Here is a 17,388-nt window from a genome sequence, read left to right on the forward strand (position 1 = left end):
TGACAGGTCTTTATAAAATATTGTGCTTAAGCTGATTTGCGTGCGGCTGATTGTAATCAACAAATAGTCAAGCTTGATGTTTAAATTGGGCAAACAGCTTAGCCAAGACACAAACATTAAACCAAAAGCTCATTTTGCTTCTCAGATATTTATTTTGTGAAACAAACCTTAAAAATTATGTCTGCTGTTGAGTTTTGGAAAAGATCTCAAACTGTGCTTAGATTTGCTCACTGTCAAAGTCAGTTATCAAAAGTGTTTTTTAAAATTACTGAATCCTAGAAATTGTTCATTATCTCGTTGTATTAGGGGCTGTTTACACTTGGTATTAAGATGTGTTTTCATCGATCGGATCACAAGTGGACGAGAGAGTTTACACCTGGTATTTAAATCCGTCTCTTTTGTCCACTTTCGACCGCTTCTGTGCTGAATACTATGAGGGGGTGGTCTGTGAGACGGTGGGCGAGTCTCTCTGCTGTCATTCAAACCCGAGCGGGAGTAATTATGAGTTTATATGGACGCAAACTAATATTATGTCGCAGTGCACTGCTTGTTTAGCAAGTAAACATGCTGCACAGTGTTTTGTACATGTGTATGTAAGAGCTTTCTCTGAATTTTCAGCGCAATTGATGAAATAGGATCGCGCAACTTTCACACGCTTTCAAAATGAAACTACAGGGAGCAGCCGCTTAGTTTTATCAATGAAAGGCTAAAAATAGCGCTGTTCACCGAATGTTCATGCCAGAAGTCAAAAAAGACGTAAAACTTGTGTTTAATACTGTACCTCAGATTAGATAAATAGGCGGAGAGAAGGCGGTCGCGTGTGGCTGTTCGAACGCATTCAACCACATGTGCGTTCCGCAACTCCAAAGCGATCCGATCGAAAGTGGTTTCGACCACCTCTGGATGTGGTTGAAAGTAGTCGAAAGTGGATGAGCTCAAAACGTTTTGAACACCATTTACACCTGGCATTAACGTCGTCCACTTGTGATCCGATCGACGAAAACACATGTTAATGCCAAGTGTAAACAGCCTCATAGAAACTTTCAGAGGACATCTCAACAATGTCTCAAACTGTGCTCAGATTTGCTCACATTCCAAGGTCTGCTACCAAAAGTTTTTTTTTTAATTGACTAAAACCTGCAGTATGTTAATCATTATCTAATTTTATTAGAAGCATTGCTAAAAAAGTTTCAAAAGAGTTCTCACCAATGTCTCAAACTCTGCTCAGATTTGCTCAAATTCAAAAGTCTGCAATCTAAAGTTTATATTTAAATAATCAAAACCTATAATATGTTGACAATTATCACATTTTATTAGAAACATGCTAAAAAGGTCTCAAGGAAATTTCAACAATGTCTCAAACTATGCTCAGATTTGCTCACATTCAAAAGTCTGCAATCAAAAGTTTATTTTTAAATGACCAAAACCTATAATATGTTTACAACTATCTCATTTTATTAGAAACATGCTAAAAAGGTTTCGAGGAAATTTCAACAATGTCTCAAACTATGCTCAGATTTGCTCTAAAGTCTGCTATTAAAAGTTGTTTATAACCAAAACCTACAGTATGTTAATAATTATCACATTTTATTAGAAACATGCTAAAAAGGTTTCAAGCAAATTTCAACAATGTCTCAAACTATGCTCAGATTTGCTCACATACCAAAGTCTGCTATCAAAAGTATATTTTTACATGACCAAAACCTATAATATGTTGTCAACTATCTCATTTTATTAGAAACATGCTAAAAAAGTGTCAACGAAATTTTAACAATGTCTCAAACTACACTCAGATTTGCTCACACACTAAAGTCAGCTATCAAAAGTATTTTTGGATGACCAAAACCTACATTATGTTAATGATTATCTAATTTTATTAGAAGCACACTAAAAAAAGTTTCAGAAGAGTTCTTAACAATGTCTCAAACTCTGCTCAGATTTGCTCACATCCCAAAGTCTGCAATCAAAAGTATTTTTAAATAACCAAACCCTGCAGTATGTAACCAGTTGTCTAATTTTTTTTTAAACCATGCTAAAAGTTTTGAGGAAATTTCAAAAATGTCTCAAACTGTGCTCATATTTGCTCACATCCAAAAGTCTGCAATCAAATGAAATTTTAACAATGTCTCAAACTCTGCTCAGATTTGCTCACATCCCAAAATCTGCAATCAAAAGTATTTTTTAAATGACCAAAACCTGCAGTAACTTATCAGTTGTTAAATTTTTTTAGAAACATGCAAATACGTTTCAATTAAATTTTAACAATGTCTCAAACTGTGCTCAGATTTGCTCACATCCAAAAGGCTGCAATCAAAAGTTTATTTTTAAATGACCAAAACCTATAAAATGTTAACAATTATCTCATTTTATTAGAAACATGCTAAAAACGTTTCAAGGAAATTTTAACAATGTCTCAAACTGTGCTCAGATTTGCTCACATCCCAAAATATGCAATCAAAAGTATTTTTTTAAATGACTAAAACTTGCAGTAAGTTATCAGTTGTCACATTTTTTAGAAACATGCTAAAACGTTTCAAGGAAATTTTAACAATGTCTCAAACTCTGCTCAGATTTCACCAACGCTGCTATGAAGTCTTTTTCAAATGACTGAACAATCGTCTCACTTGATGAAAAACATGCGACACAAAGTTGATGCTATTTGAGCAATACAAATTACCTCTACATTTGTATTCGTGCATGCAAATGAGATGCAAGTTGTGTGGGAAGTGAACGTGAAAGTGAATATGTAAGCAGGAATTTGTAGTTCAGCAGAGATAATGTGATATCGGCATCCTGCTTGATTGATGGCTATGCCAGAGTTGTCTTATTGCACTGTAATACGAGATCAGGCTGAAAACATTGCCTCCCTGAGGGCCCAGCACTCACATCATTCACAACCTCAACCGTACAACCCGAACCAGAGACTTATATTAAGACAATTTCTGACATTACCAAATTGTCGACTGCAAGCATTGTATGAGATATGCAATAAAAAATGTGTTCAAATGTTTGTGTCGTGGTAAATCTGTTGTCTCTTTTGATCTGCTTTTGATGCAGGTGACACTGCTGTCATTTTCTGTGGAATCAGAGTCGACTTTCCTCGATTACATCAAAGGCGGGTGAGTAGAGAGTTGACATTCTTGTGGTTTGAACCACACATCACTCGTATTTTGGTTATTTTATATTTTGAATGTGGCATGAAAATTCCAATAGAAATGCATGAAAAGCCATTAAGATAAGGTGGGAATTTTTGTGTTGAGGATGCTGTGCATTGATTGGCTGTTCAGTTAAACCATCTGACATTTCACTGAAAGAACATCGTCCTCTTTTTGCATCAATCTCCTCGAAACTCTCCAAGGTTGCTTGACTGTATGTCGCACTTTAAATCAAAATCTTATATCTGAAAAAAAAGCTTTCAACCTTGGAAGTTGTATGTTTGAAATTGTGGTGGGCTTTTTTAAGAATTACCTATGTTGTCAGTCACCACAGTGAGAAATCTCACTTCTACTTGACTTTAACCTTGAAAATAATGTTTTTGTAATATTACGCTAGGGTATGGGAACATCCTTCTGTTTTGCTTTAAATACACTCACCTAAAGGATTATTAGGAACACCATACTAATACTGTGTTTTACCCCCTTTCGCCTTCAGAACTGCCTTAATTATATGTGACATTGATTCAACAACGTGCTGAAAGCATTCTTTAGAAATGTTGGCTCATATTGATAAGATAGCATCTTGCAGTTGATGGAGATTTGTGGGATGCACATCCAGGGTACGAAGCTCCCGTTCCACCACATCCCAAAGATGCTCTATTGGGTTGAGATCTGGTGACTGTGGGGGCCATTTTAGTACAGTGAACTCATTGTCATGTTCAAGAAACCAATTTGAAATTATTCGGGCTTTGTGACATGGTGTATTATCTTGCTGGAAGTAGCCATCAGAGGATGGGTACATGGTGGTCATAAAGGGATGGACATGGTCAGAAACAATGCTCAGGTAGGCTGTGTCATTTATACGATGCCCAATTGGCACTAAGGGGCCTAAAGTGTGCCAAGAAAACATCCTCCACACCATTACACCACCACCACCAGCCTGCACAGTGGTAACAAGGCATGATGAATCCATGTTCTCATTCTGTTTACGCCAAATTCTGACTCTACCATTTAAATGTCACAACAGAAATCGAGACTCATCAGACCAGGCAACATTTTTACAGTCATCAACTGTCCAAATTTGCAAATTGTAGCCTCTTTTTCCTATTTGTAGTGGAGATGAGTGTTACCCGGTGGGATCTTCTGCTGTTGTAGCCCATCCGCCTCAAGGTTGTGCGTGTTGTGGCTTCACAAATGCTTTGCTGCATACCTCGGTTGTAAGTGGTTATTTCAGTCAAAGTCTCTTCTATCAGCTTGAATCAGTCGGCCCATTCTCCTCTGACCTCTAACATCAACAAGGACTGCTGCATACTGGATGTTTTTCCCTTTTCACACCATTGTTTGTAAACCATAGAAATGGTTGTGCGTGAAAATCCCAGTAACTGAGCAGATTGTGAAATATTCAGACCGGCCCGTCTGGCACCAACAACCATGCCACGCTCAAAATTGCTTTCCCATTCTGACATTCAGTTTGGAGGTCAGGAGATTGTCTTGAATGTATTGAAGCAACTGCCATGTGATTGGTTGATTAGATAATTGCATTAATGAGAAACTGAACAGGTGTTCCTAATAATCCTTTAGGTAAGTGTATATTTTATAGCAATATATACCGCAGGCAATTCCTTGTAATGTTTTCCTGGTCGATGCTTAACTCATTTCCGGACAGCCTTTTCACAAAACGCCTACCAGGAAAATTTTCTTTTATAAATATATAAACATACAAATATATCAATTGAAAGAACAAACCCTCAGCTTTCAAACAAACAAACAAAATGGGAAAAAAAGTTTCATCCTATCTGCATTTGTTCTCTTTTTATAACCTCTTAAATATGGGTAGGTTAAAAAATTTCATTTTTGTATAGATCAGATTCAGAACCAGAATTTAGAAACATACACAGAGTTTAACTCTTTCCCCGCCATTGACAAGTTGTCTTGTCAGTTAAGAGAAAACATTAGCATGAAAAAAAAATGTTCCTGATGAGTTTTTATGGCAATCTGTAATACTGCGATTATCCACTTGATCCACACTCTTACCCAATTTATAAAAAAAAACTGAAGCAAAAATGTATTTATCAATTTTACACTCCGTGTGTCTTTTGATAATAGTTCTGAATCTGATTATTTGCAATTATTTCAGCTTTTATTTTATTTTTTAAAGAAAAATACCCATATTTAAGAGTTAAATATATAATTTTTTCCAGTTTTGTTCATTTGTTTGTTTGAAAGCAGAGGGTCTGTTTTTTCTTTTGATATACTTGTATGTTTATATATTTTTAGAAGAAAATTTTCCTGGAAGGCATTTTGTGAAACTTTTGTGAAAATCACAAAAAATTGTGGGCAACTTTAAAAAAAAAGGCTGACGGGGAATGAGTTAAAATGTTGTTAAATCAGTTTTTGCTTCAGTTTTGTATAAATTGGCCATCTAGTGGATAATATCTGAATTACAGATTGGCGTAAAAACTCGTCAGCAAAGCATCATTGTCAGGAAAATGTTTTCTCTAAATTGATGTGATAACTTGTCAATGGCGGGGAAAGATTTAACATTAAATTGATTAGTTGTTTTGCTTTTGTAAAAATGCTGGGTTGGTTGGTTATATGGCACAAAGTTGATAAGACTTTGGCATAACTTGGATTTACATACATACAGTAGTATTTTATTAAAACTGTGTATGAGAAAAATAAAAAAAAATTCTTTTTCAAGGACTTTCCTTCTTTCACAAGACAGTAAATCATCAAGTTTGACTGACAACAATGCTTGTTGTTCTTTAAAACATCTCATTTCACGGCTTCGTGCCTGATGCTTCTCCAGATGGCTTTGATTTCTTTTTATCCACCTCATGGAACGGCAATTATTGCATTTTTAAAGAGAAGCGAATGGCACATTTAAATGAGTATTAGCGTCTGCTAAATAAATAAATGTGAAATTACAATAATACGTGTTTTGAGAGATGCTCTGTTCTGGACATTAAAAATCAAACAGTGTTTTGTTCAGCATAAATAAACCAACATTTTTGACTTATTCTGGTAAGCCAGGACCTGTAATATGTAAAGTTTACCTGTGGTTTACTTCAGGTAAAGATGTATTATGAAGGGACATTTTGAACCAAACACAAAGAGACATTCAGGTGAATCACTGTCATTTTCGTCCGAGTGCCCAAACATGCTCAGTCCTAACAGGGTTAGAGGGTTTAGCGCCGTTGGGTTGCATAAACATCAAGAGACCGCCCACAGGTTCATGCTCACAGAGTACGCAGTTGAATTTCAAGTAAACAAGCATGCATGGGGGCGTATTTGTGTGTGCATGTGTATTCATTGAGCTACAGCGTTGTGTTTCGGCGAGTACACGCAGCATGTGGTATTCTTCAGTGATCCGACAGACTATAAATTGATTAATCCTTCACTTAAATGAAAACAGGAAATTGCCACTTAGAAAAAGCAGCCCTCCGCATTATTGACAAATATTACTCCCTAAGTGAGGGTGCATGAAGCGGCAATAGAGATGAAGTGTAGAACATCAAATCCAATCGAGCAGCTCAGGTCTGATATTAGATCAGTTGCCAAGAGAGCCAATCAAATTAAAGCTTCATAGCATTTCATTATAAATCAAATAACATCTTCAGTAACCAAGCAGAATATACGAAAATGTTAGAGTAGTGCCCTAAAAATAGGATCGTTGAGTGTGCTTTGATCCCGTCTGATAATATGGCTTCATTGCAGAAGGTGTGCATACTTATTAAGCACTAACCTTTACCTAGGTGGAAGTTCTTATGGTTGAGTGTCAGATAACCTGTTATAATGTGTTTCAAGTCTCCGGCCAGCCTGAGCATCCCACGCAGAGCCGGTTTTGGCAGTTCTATTAAAGCAGATGAGATTGCGCCCGGCCAGGGTGAGAGTCGACTGTGTATGTGTGAAAGAGAAAATGACAGAAAGCTGCTTTTATTGGAAGTTTGGTCAACATGCTATTTCTTGAGTAATATATTTGTAACTGCATGTTGAAGCATTTGAATAAATGCAATATATAATGAACTGTAATAGGTCATACTGTACAGGAAGATGACACTTCCCGGCGCCCCCTGCAGAGTTGGTCTGGTTTTACACTCACTCGATTCTATTAAACCCTGTTTAATCTCACGTTATCATTAATGTGCATGTACAAGATGATGTAAAACACAATGCTTTTTGGGGAGGGGGAGGTTGCTGCCCATATATGCTTTGGAATGTGGAATTGATCAGTTGTCTTGGTAACCGTGCACTGTGGAAACAAATGATCATCGTCATTGGCTAAAATGCATGCGCATGTTACTTTGCTTCCTGCACCCGAATCTGAGGTACTTTCTCAGGACGTCTCTGGTTCGGTATCCCTGTGTGTTCCTGGCTCCGCATGACAGCTGTACCTTACAAGTTTTTTAAGCAAACTGTGCGCTGTGTTTTGTTTTATTTGTTACCTTTTGCTTGCTCACTGGCTGATGGCTGACATTAGGTTTATGGTTGGGTTTTATACTTCACTGTAAAAAATCCAACTCCAAATGTTCCCCAACAAAAGTAAAAGGTAACCTGAACAAAGATCTTTTAGTACGGAGAGTACATTTATTATTTTGTGTTTAGTGAATAAGATTTGTCCTCAACAATATGTTGTTGACTGGACTTAGACACTCCAAACAATCCAATATGGACAAACCCAAATGCTGAGTTGTTCCAACCCATAGTTGGGTAACAACAACCCACCAATGGGTTTGTCCATATTTGACTCAGCTATGAGTTGAAACAACCCAACATTTTTTAGAGTGTATGTGCGAGCTTTCAGATGAAATGATGGGTAGTTCTGACCCGTGTCCAATTCTTGAGATGGTTTAAATTTGCCAAACATTGGGTCTCATTCATTAAGCATGTGTACGCACAAATTTATGCGTGAGATGTGCGTATGGATGTTTTCACTAAGAAATTGTGATTTAACAAAAACTTTTGTATCAAAATTTATTCTAAATGTACGCAAAAAAAAAAACAAAAAACGAAAACCATTTGTACGCAATAATCAGGTACGCTATAATCAAATACTAGGCTATAATTCTAATGTTTATAATAATGTTGATGTATAAAATGTACATGATTATATTTTATATTATACACTGAAAAAAATGATTTATTCAATTTACTCCATTTTTTTAAGGTAAGCGGTTGCAATCAATTTATTAAACTACATTTAAACAATAGTTTTTTGTTTTGTTTTGTATTTCTTTTTTTTTTTATGTAGCTTAAATAAATTGATTGCAACCACTTACCTTAAAAAATTTAATAAATTGAATGAATCATTTTTCTCAGTGTAATATTTTCTGTGTTATATATTAGTATACATGATATTATTATTATATACATTATATTATACATCATTATTACACGGCTTGATTCTGATTGGTCAGTTGAGACATTTGCAGGTTCGTTCTTTTCAAATAATAACCGCTCCAAAGTAATAACGCATAGCCGGTACTACTTGTATGTTTTAAATCCCTCCGCGCCAACAAAGATTACTGTTTGGCGCCATCTTGTGACAAACACTGGAATTAAGAATGGAAAATTTTGACATTCATTTTAACATGTACAGAAAAAACAAAACATTTAAACAGTGGATAGAAGAACGAACAACGACAAGACACAGAGAGCTTACTGAGACTGAACTTGACAAAAAAAAGCATGACAGCTACGAAATCAAAATATCAAAATATGTGTTTGTTGCATCATGTGAACCATGTGCATCACGTGTTTTGTCAAAATAAGTGCCTGCTGCACACGCGTCAAAACCGTTTATGATAAAATACACACAAGACACTCCCTTAACAGTAAACTGTGATTACGCATGAGATTATGCGAGTATCTGGCAAACGCGAGCGTCTCTTTTATCATAAACCCTTTAGACGCGTCTGCAGCAGGCACTTATTTTGACAAGACACGTGATGCACATAGGACCTCTCGATGAGCATAACACATATTTTGAAAAAAAGGAACCACACACGACGGCCTACATACATGTTGTGACGAACTTCGCATCGAGTGCCCTTGAAAAAAGAAGTCACCGGCTGCCACTGGTTAACGTCATGTAAATGTAATGAGAAGTCCAAATGTCAATCACTTGATCTCCTGTCTGTTTTATTTTAGATACAGATGCGCATCTCTGTCATATTTATTTAATGTCATATTTGTTAACGCATCCAATACTTCTTTAATGTTACTCTGGTCGGTGGACAACACTTGCTTCATCCAGCGACAGCAAAACCTGGCAAATAAAAAATGTGAAGCAAAACAGAACTTTACCGATAATAAATATGATCATGGATTTTTTTTTTTTTTGAGCTCTTTTGCTTCTTTGACAAACTGCGCTAAAACTTTCTGTGGACTTGCGCTTCAGAAAACCCTTATATGGAGCTGGTTTGGGTGTGTTTTATGCAAATTACCAACCTCGTGCACTCGGCGCTCATGTAGAACACTTCAAATTTACTAACGTAAGAACAAACTCATGTGCGTACGCACGTGTTATGAAATAGGCGAAGCGTTTTCGTGCGTTCAAGTGTGCGTATAAATACGAAAAACGTACGCAGTTATAAGTGAATGACACCCATTATTGGCAAGGAATACCTCTTAAATTTTGGAGCAGACAAGTATTTAGATGTTTCTGGAAGGTTTTAGTACATACAGCGTCATCTTCAAATAATGATTATGTGACTTACTTGCATCAAGGTGACCTGAAAATGCGAATAAACTGTTTCCATCACTTTTTTGCGATACTTATGTGTTTCCATTGGCCGTATTTTCAATTCGCAATATCAAATTGCGCAATTTAAAGGGTAATGGAGACGCAGCATAGAAATTATAGAAATTAACTTATTGTTAGCAGTGAAGCCTTTTCTGTAAAGCCACATTAAGTAGGCTAAGGTCAAACAATATGTGAGGATACAAATGTTTATGAACTAGTAAGTAGATCAAAGCAGAAAACATAATGCATATACAGACTGAACATCACCTATTATTGTCAAATCCATTTTAGGAAAGTGCTTCGAATGAATGTACCGCATTAGCATAAACCACAGTCTATGAAAAACACAGACACTCTGACAAATACACAAAGCCAAGTAATTAAGATGCTGGAATGCTTCAATAGGAATATATCATGCGTGTGTGAGACATACAATTTTAATTCATATTATTGTGTATGTGGTTGCATTCAGAAGTAAATGTAAAAGCATTACCACAAAAATAAGATCCTGAGTCATCCTGAAGGGTTACATTTTACAATATTGACCGGCTGACTTTAGATGCTACTTATTACACAGACTCTTAACAAATAGATAGATAAATAAATAAATAAATACTATTTTATATTGTATCGATGTTGTTATGTAAAATAAACCAAATAGTGCTACAAGAGACATAAACCAGCACAGTATAGGAGATCCAATATTTCACCACACTGACTAGCAATGAATTCTGGGATTGAGCAATCAGAATGTAGTATAAATAAATAATAGATTTTCAGCTCTATCTGTGCCGTCCAGCACCAAGTTTTCTGTCAGTATGCAGGGCTTTCCTGCCTCCCATATCACCGCAGAGCTGTCAGCACTACACCTGACAAACAAGACAGTGACACATAGTGACACGGACATCTCCGAAGATCGATTTTCGTCCATGTGTTTACTTCATCCCAAGAGACCTCACACTAACCCCTAATACAGGGGATCCTTTCCACAGCCCATTAGGTTTCTAGGCCATGGAAATGCCCGAGTGCCACAGCAGCTGAAGTAGCTCATGATTCGCTACAGTAGATTTGATATAGTATGCTGTAATTGGTAACGGCATGCTTTTAAAAACCAAACAAATCGAAATAAAAATTGTGCGGTTTAATTTAGCTCCCGATAGATGTAAAATTAAACAGTGATAATGAAATATAATCCGATAGTGTGCTCATGGGGAATTTATTTGATTTAGAAGGTCGCATCCAGACATAGCTTTATGCCCTTTCTGGTCAGGTGACTCATTGTCAAATAGCTAGATTCCTAAAATGAGTGAATTGTTTTTATTAATGCGGAGATGCATAATGGGAGCCGAGAGTAAATGGCTTGTAATGAATTAATAAAGATGATAATTACTCTCTGTGCATGAGTCACATATTAGCCTGGGATTTTAAAGGTTAATGTAATTTTCTCTTCTTTTCATTATAGTTTTTAATTTTTTCTCTTTATTTCTTCCTGTCGGCTAAATCCCTAATGGCACTCTGTCTTTCACATAAGGCTGGATGTGGCCTGACGCACACATTTTTTTATCATTAAGGAAATTGAGTTATTATTTGTTTTTAAGTGCTCCATTATATAAATGATTTAGCTTTTGTGCATGTCTGAGTTTGAGATTGTGTTTTATGCAAATGTCATTGTACGTTAATGCAGAGGGGACAGATCAGACAATAAGAGCTTGTGTTCGGTCAATCGGTTATATATGTGGCTGTTATCTGTATTTATTAGATGATAAATGTTTAAAGTCCAATGTAATACTAAATACTAAAGTATGACTCAAAGCTACACGATCCCATGGATCCCAGTTTATCATTTTTCTCCATTTATTTTACCTTTGAAGTGATCTCCATACTATTCTACTTGTGTTGAAAAAGTGCATTGCACAATAGATGCTTTGTAGTATTTTGCTTTGGGACAAAGACCAGCAACTCGCTTCACGATCCAATTAAGTTTTTTACATCTAGGAAAGAGAAAATTCCAAGGTATAAAAACAATACAGTTCATTATGTAAGGTTTTATACACCACTGATAATATACACTCACCCAAAGGATTATTAGAAACACCTGTTCAGTTTCTCATAAATGCAATTATCTAATCAACCAATCACATGGCAGTTGCTTCAATGCATTTAGGGGTGTGGTCCTGGTCAAGACAATCTCCTGAAATCCAAACTGAATGTCAGAATGGGAAAGAAAGACGATTTAAGCAATTTTGAGCACGGCATGGTTGTTGGTGCCAGACGGGCCGGTCTGAGTATTTCACAATCTGCTCAGTAACTGGGATTTTCACACACAACCATTTCTAGGGTTTACAAAGAATGGTGTGAAAAGAGAAAAACATCCAGTATGTGGCAGTCCTGTGGGCAAAAATGTCTTTTTGATGCTAGAGGTCAGAGGAGAATGGGCCGACTGATTCAAGCTGATAGAAGTGCAACTTTGACTGAAATAACCACTCGTTACAACCGAAGTATGCAGCAAAGCATTTGTGAAGCCACAACACGCACAACCTTGAGGTGGATGGGCTACAACAGCAGACCCCACCGGGTACCACTCATCTCCACTACAAATAAGAAAAAGAGGCTACAATTTGCACGAGCTCACCAAAATTGAACAGTTGAAGACTGGAAAAATGTTTCCTCGTCTGATGAGGCTCGATTTCTGTTGAGACATTCAGATGGTAGAGTCAGAATTTGGCGTAAACAGAATGAGAACATGGATCCATCATGCCTTGTTACCACTGTGCAGGCTAGTGGTGGTGGTGTAATGGTGTGGGGGATGTTTTCTTGGCACACTTCAGGCCCCTTAGTGCCAATTGGTCATCGTTTAAATGCCACAGCCTACCTGAGCATTGTTTCTGACCATGTCCATTCCTTTATGACCACCGTGTACACATCCTCTGATGGCTACTTCCAAAAGGATAATGCACCATGTCACAAAGCTCAAATCATTTCAAATTGGTTTCTTGAACATGAAAATGAGTTCACTGTACTAAAATGGCCAATCCTGGCAGCATGCACTGAAATATATACGCCATTATTGTTTAGTATTGTCTGCTTTGTAACCTTGAATGGACCCGCATCAAAACATAGACACCTCTCCGGTGCCTCTAGTGGACACTCCAACGATTCAGTGATGTGTACTACCAAAAGAAATGTATTTCAGGTTGTAATATGCAAAGATGTAGGCAGAGGGACATAAATCAAATGAGCCGAGCAGATGTAAATATCCTTCTCCTTATAGCACCCGCAAGTGACTAGCAAGCAAATTACAGTTCATGGCTGTGATGTTATTAAATTCCATTGGGCTTGCCCAAACTTAGTATTTAAACACAAAACATGATGAGATAGGCAAGACTGTACTCTAATTTCATACTTTTTCCAGACTTCCACAAAAATGGTGCGGCATGGTCTATGGGCAGCATGGGACTTGTTTAGCTACATAGTTTCGGTGTGTGTTTAAAATAATGTTCAGATGGCAGAGACCTGCAGAGATCTTGGACCTCCAGACAGACCTGTGGAGACTACAGCAGCTTGATAATGGGAACTCGACGCAATATCTCAATTTGTTTAAATGCCAATTAGACTGTGCAGCTGGGGTTCACTACGCACACCAGCCATCATTTACCTGCATTTACAGATTTAAAGCATGTACCTGTCTCCTCAATTGCTATGAAATAGCTGTGGAGATCGTTTTTGCTTACTCTTTTGTTTCCCATTTCTGTTTCTCTTCCCAGGACCCAGATCAATTTCACAGTGGCCATTGATTTCACCGCTTCTAACGGTAAGTAATTAAGTGGGGAGAACGCAGTGTGCCCTTTAAAAAGGTTGGGGAATCCGAACCAAATCATCGGTCATTCACTGAGATTGGGGCTTGACTGTTTAGGACCATTGGCTTTGTCGCTCAATACATCCCTATTAGTGGTCAATGGGTGGCCCCCTGTACTGCAGGGCTGAACGGAGAACTGTGCAGGGGTTCAAGGTGAATAAAATGGCCTGGCTAATCCAAATGCCTTTGAATGAGACGCCTTGTTGATTTCAACACCTCACTTGCTGTAATAGCTCAAATAATTACAGTTCTTTCACGAATAACAGCTTGCAAACATCTTTGCATTATTCAGCACATTAATAAGATTTGTTCGGGAACAGTGTAGCGAGAGGTTGGAAATAGACATGGACTTTACCTCAGAGAGATTTATTGAAGGTGTCTAAACGCCTGCCTGCAGTGAAAGAGAACCGAATTGCATAGTTAGTTTAGTAACAATTCAACCATCGCTCAAAGACTGTTGAGATCTTGACTGTTCTAAGGCCTAAAATGCATCAATACGCTCATTTGTCTTTCTTATATATACTTTTTCTGGCATGCTTTGGCGGACACAATGAGTTCCAGGTGAAGAATATAAAGACATTCAGCATGCATAACAATAGACTTCGTGCATTAGAGCCATAATGCCATCTGATTTAAAGGGACGTTTAACAAAAAATGACAATTCTCTCAGACATTTCGAACAATGTTAATTGATTTTTATTTTGAATGGGGTAATGGCTGTCAATCACTTAAAGTTTGCCTTACCTGTCCTTTTGTGATCTATTATAGAAAGAAAGTCAGGTTTGAAACAAAATCGGGTTGAATAAATGATGAACTTTCCTTTTTTCTCCAAAAAGCATTTGTGGCACAATGTTGAAACAGGAAAATCATTTTGACACCACTGTCATTAAATGACAATGAACGTAAACCGGGCAGAGTGTTCAAAAGCGAAACGTGAAGCTCATGTGAAAGCACTTTAATTATTCATTTTCAGTATGGAAACTTTTCGTGTTTGACCTGTAAAGTTGTCTATATAATCCTTTTTGAAGTGCCAATACTTTGCTACACTGTAAAAAACAAGTTGGTTCAACTTAAAATGAGCAAGTTACCTGGTTACCTTAATTTCAAGTTAATTTAACTTCAAAATATTAGTTGACACAAACTTTTTTTGAGTCAACTAATATTTTTAAGTTGAATGATCAAAAATTGAAGGGCAACCCGGTGACTTACTTTTTTAAAGGAACATGCCGACGTTTTGGGACTTTAGCTTATTCACCATATCCCCAGAGTTAGATAAGTCCATACATACCTTTTTCATTTCTGTGCGTCCCAAGTAGCAGTGCTTTGGCTTCTGAGAATATAGTTCCCAGTATGTATACAGTTAAAAGATAGCTGTGTCTCATATGATCTTGTTATTTGTACATGCTGTGGCTGTACAAATCACAAAATATAAATAGGAAAATGTTGGCGTAATTTTTTCACTTATTGGCAGCAGTATGCTAGCTGAAGCCATTCACTTCCAGTCTTTGTGCTAAGCTAGGCTAGCGGTGGGTGTGTCAGACAGAGTTACGGCATGCACGGAGATGAAAAAGGTATGTAAGGGCTTATCTAACTCTGGGGGATATGGTGAATAAGCTAAAGTCCCCAAAGCCGACGGGTTCCTTAAAGTTGAACCAACAATTTTTTACAGTTTATGTAAATACTTTGATTATACAACATTCCATTAAATTCATATCCATAAAATCTGTGCTACAATCTATAAAATCATTAACCACTTTTAACTCATTCCCCGCCGGCTTTATTTTTTTAAAGTTGCCCGCCAGCATTTTTTTTAGCATTTTCATCCTATCTTTATTTTTTTCTCTTAAAGGTGCCGTGTGTAAATTTTAGTGGCATCTAGTGGTGAGGTTGCAAACTGCAACCAACGGCTCAGTCCACTGCTCACCTATCGCTTTTGAAACACGTAGAAAAGCTAGGGTAGCCGCCACCGGACAAACATGTCATCGTTGGAGACAACTTAGTAAAAAAAGTTTGTCCATTAAGGGCTTCTGTAGAAACATGGCCCCACAAAATGGCAGCTTACATGTAAGGGGACCCTCTGTGTATGTAGATAAAAACGTCTCATTCTAAGGTAATAAACACATAACGGTTCATTATGAAAGGTCTTTATACACCCCTGAAAATATAGTTTTATATATTATTTTGCATTTCTGTCAAGGGATCCTTCTAAAAATTACACACTGCACCTTTAAATATGGGTATTTTTCTTTAAAAATAAAATTTTAGAGATCAGCTTTAGAACAATTATCAAAACATACACAGAGTTTTAAATTTGTAAATAACGTAAGTGCGTCTAGTGGATAATCACGATATTACAGATTAACATAAAAATTAATTAATTAGGAACACTTTATTTATGCAAATGTTTTCTCTTAATTGACGAGATAACTCGTCAACGGCAGGGAAAGAGTTAAACAGTGTGTTGATCGCAAAAATTACCATAAAATTGCCAGAGTGCCTTCTGTAAACACAAACGCATGATTGAATTGATCGCTGGATTGCTCTCGGGATGGGGACCTAGTGACATTGCCGGAACATTCCTTAAATGCATCCTTTGTACAATAGGCAGGAATAATGGCATAAAGGGTGTATTGTTGTAAAGACGCATGTCTTATACAGGATACAGATCACTGCTAGTGTAAATGAACCAAAATTAAACGATCCTAGGACAAATAATGGACACATTGTGTGTAAAAAGGGCTTATTTGTGGTCTTGTCTGTTAAATCCATCTAAAGTCAATTATTTGTGATTTACTGTTTTCACATAAAATAATCATACATACATAATGTAAAGAGAACATTCTCTGAAAATATTACCTTTACATAAGATATCTAAGATCGAAATGCAAAATCAATAATTGAAATCAAACTTTTATTAATTCATAATTCGATTATGAGACTTTAGCCTGGATTTCTTAGACAGGTCACATTTTGTGTAGATATTCAAATGTCTGCAGAAGTGTGGTATGACTACTGCATCATCCATTGCTCTTTAATTTCCAGGTAACCCATCTCAGTCCACATCTCTTCATTACATGAACCCATACCAGATGAATGCCTACGCTCTGGCACTGAAGGCTGTGGGTGAAATCATCCAGGACTATGACAGTGACAAGATGTTTCCAGCACTGGGCTTTGGAGCCAAACTTCCCCCTGATGGACGAGTGTCTCATGAGTTTCCCCTCGTGAGTCAGTCTGCTATTTCACCAGAAGAGTTTGTTAATGCATGAGCCTCATTCCTTCTCCGTTTTCTTTTTCCAAACAGAAAAATGTGTTTTAACTATTTTGTATGATTCCCTGTGACAACATTATAGCCTCCACATGCCTTGATGGATCTTAATTTGTTCGCTACAGCTGGGTTGGAAATTTCAAAAGTCGACTGCATGCTGTTGTGCTTATGATTCGCTGGGCTTTTGTTTCATTGGTGTGAAAGCCGTTCAGTGTTGCTGAGCAGAGACTATAGAAGAGTTTAATTAGCAATGCCCGCTGTTGTATCCTATTGATTGACATAATCCATGTTTTCTCACGGCATTGTCTTTCGATGTACTGCTGTTGGCTTAAATGCATACGTATGTGTAACCATTGATTCCTGT

The 17,388-nt window shown here is 37.1% G+C and overlaps 1 protein-coding gene across 2 annotated transcripts in view; it reads left to right on the forward strand.

Moving 5' to 3' along the window:
- cpne5b (copine Vb) overlaps nt 1-17,388 on the forward strand; it is a 176,922-nt gene that overhangs the window by 133,539 nt on the left and 25,995 nt on the right. For both annotated transcript variants that reach the window (XM_073875906.1, XM_073875907.1), the window contains 3 exons: nt 3,058-3,119; nt 13,665-13,711; nt 16,799-16,980. In XM_073875906.1, coding sequence (XP_073732007.1) covers nt 3,058-3,119; nt 13,665-13,711; nt 16,799-16,980 — 291 coding nt within the window. The remainder of the gene's footprint in view (nt 1-3,057; nt 3,120-13,664; nt 13,712-16,798; nt 16,981-17,388) is intronic.

This window comes from Misgurnus anguillicaudatus, chromosome 14 (genome assembly GCF_027580225.2).
Source record: "Misgurnus anguillicaudatus chromosome 14, ASM2758022v2, whole genome shotgun sequence".
NCBI lineage: Eukaryota > Metazoa > Chordata > Actinopteri > Cypriniformes > Cobitidae > Misgurnus > Misgurnus anguillicaudatus.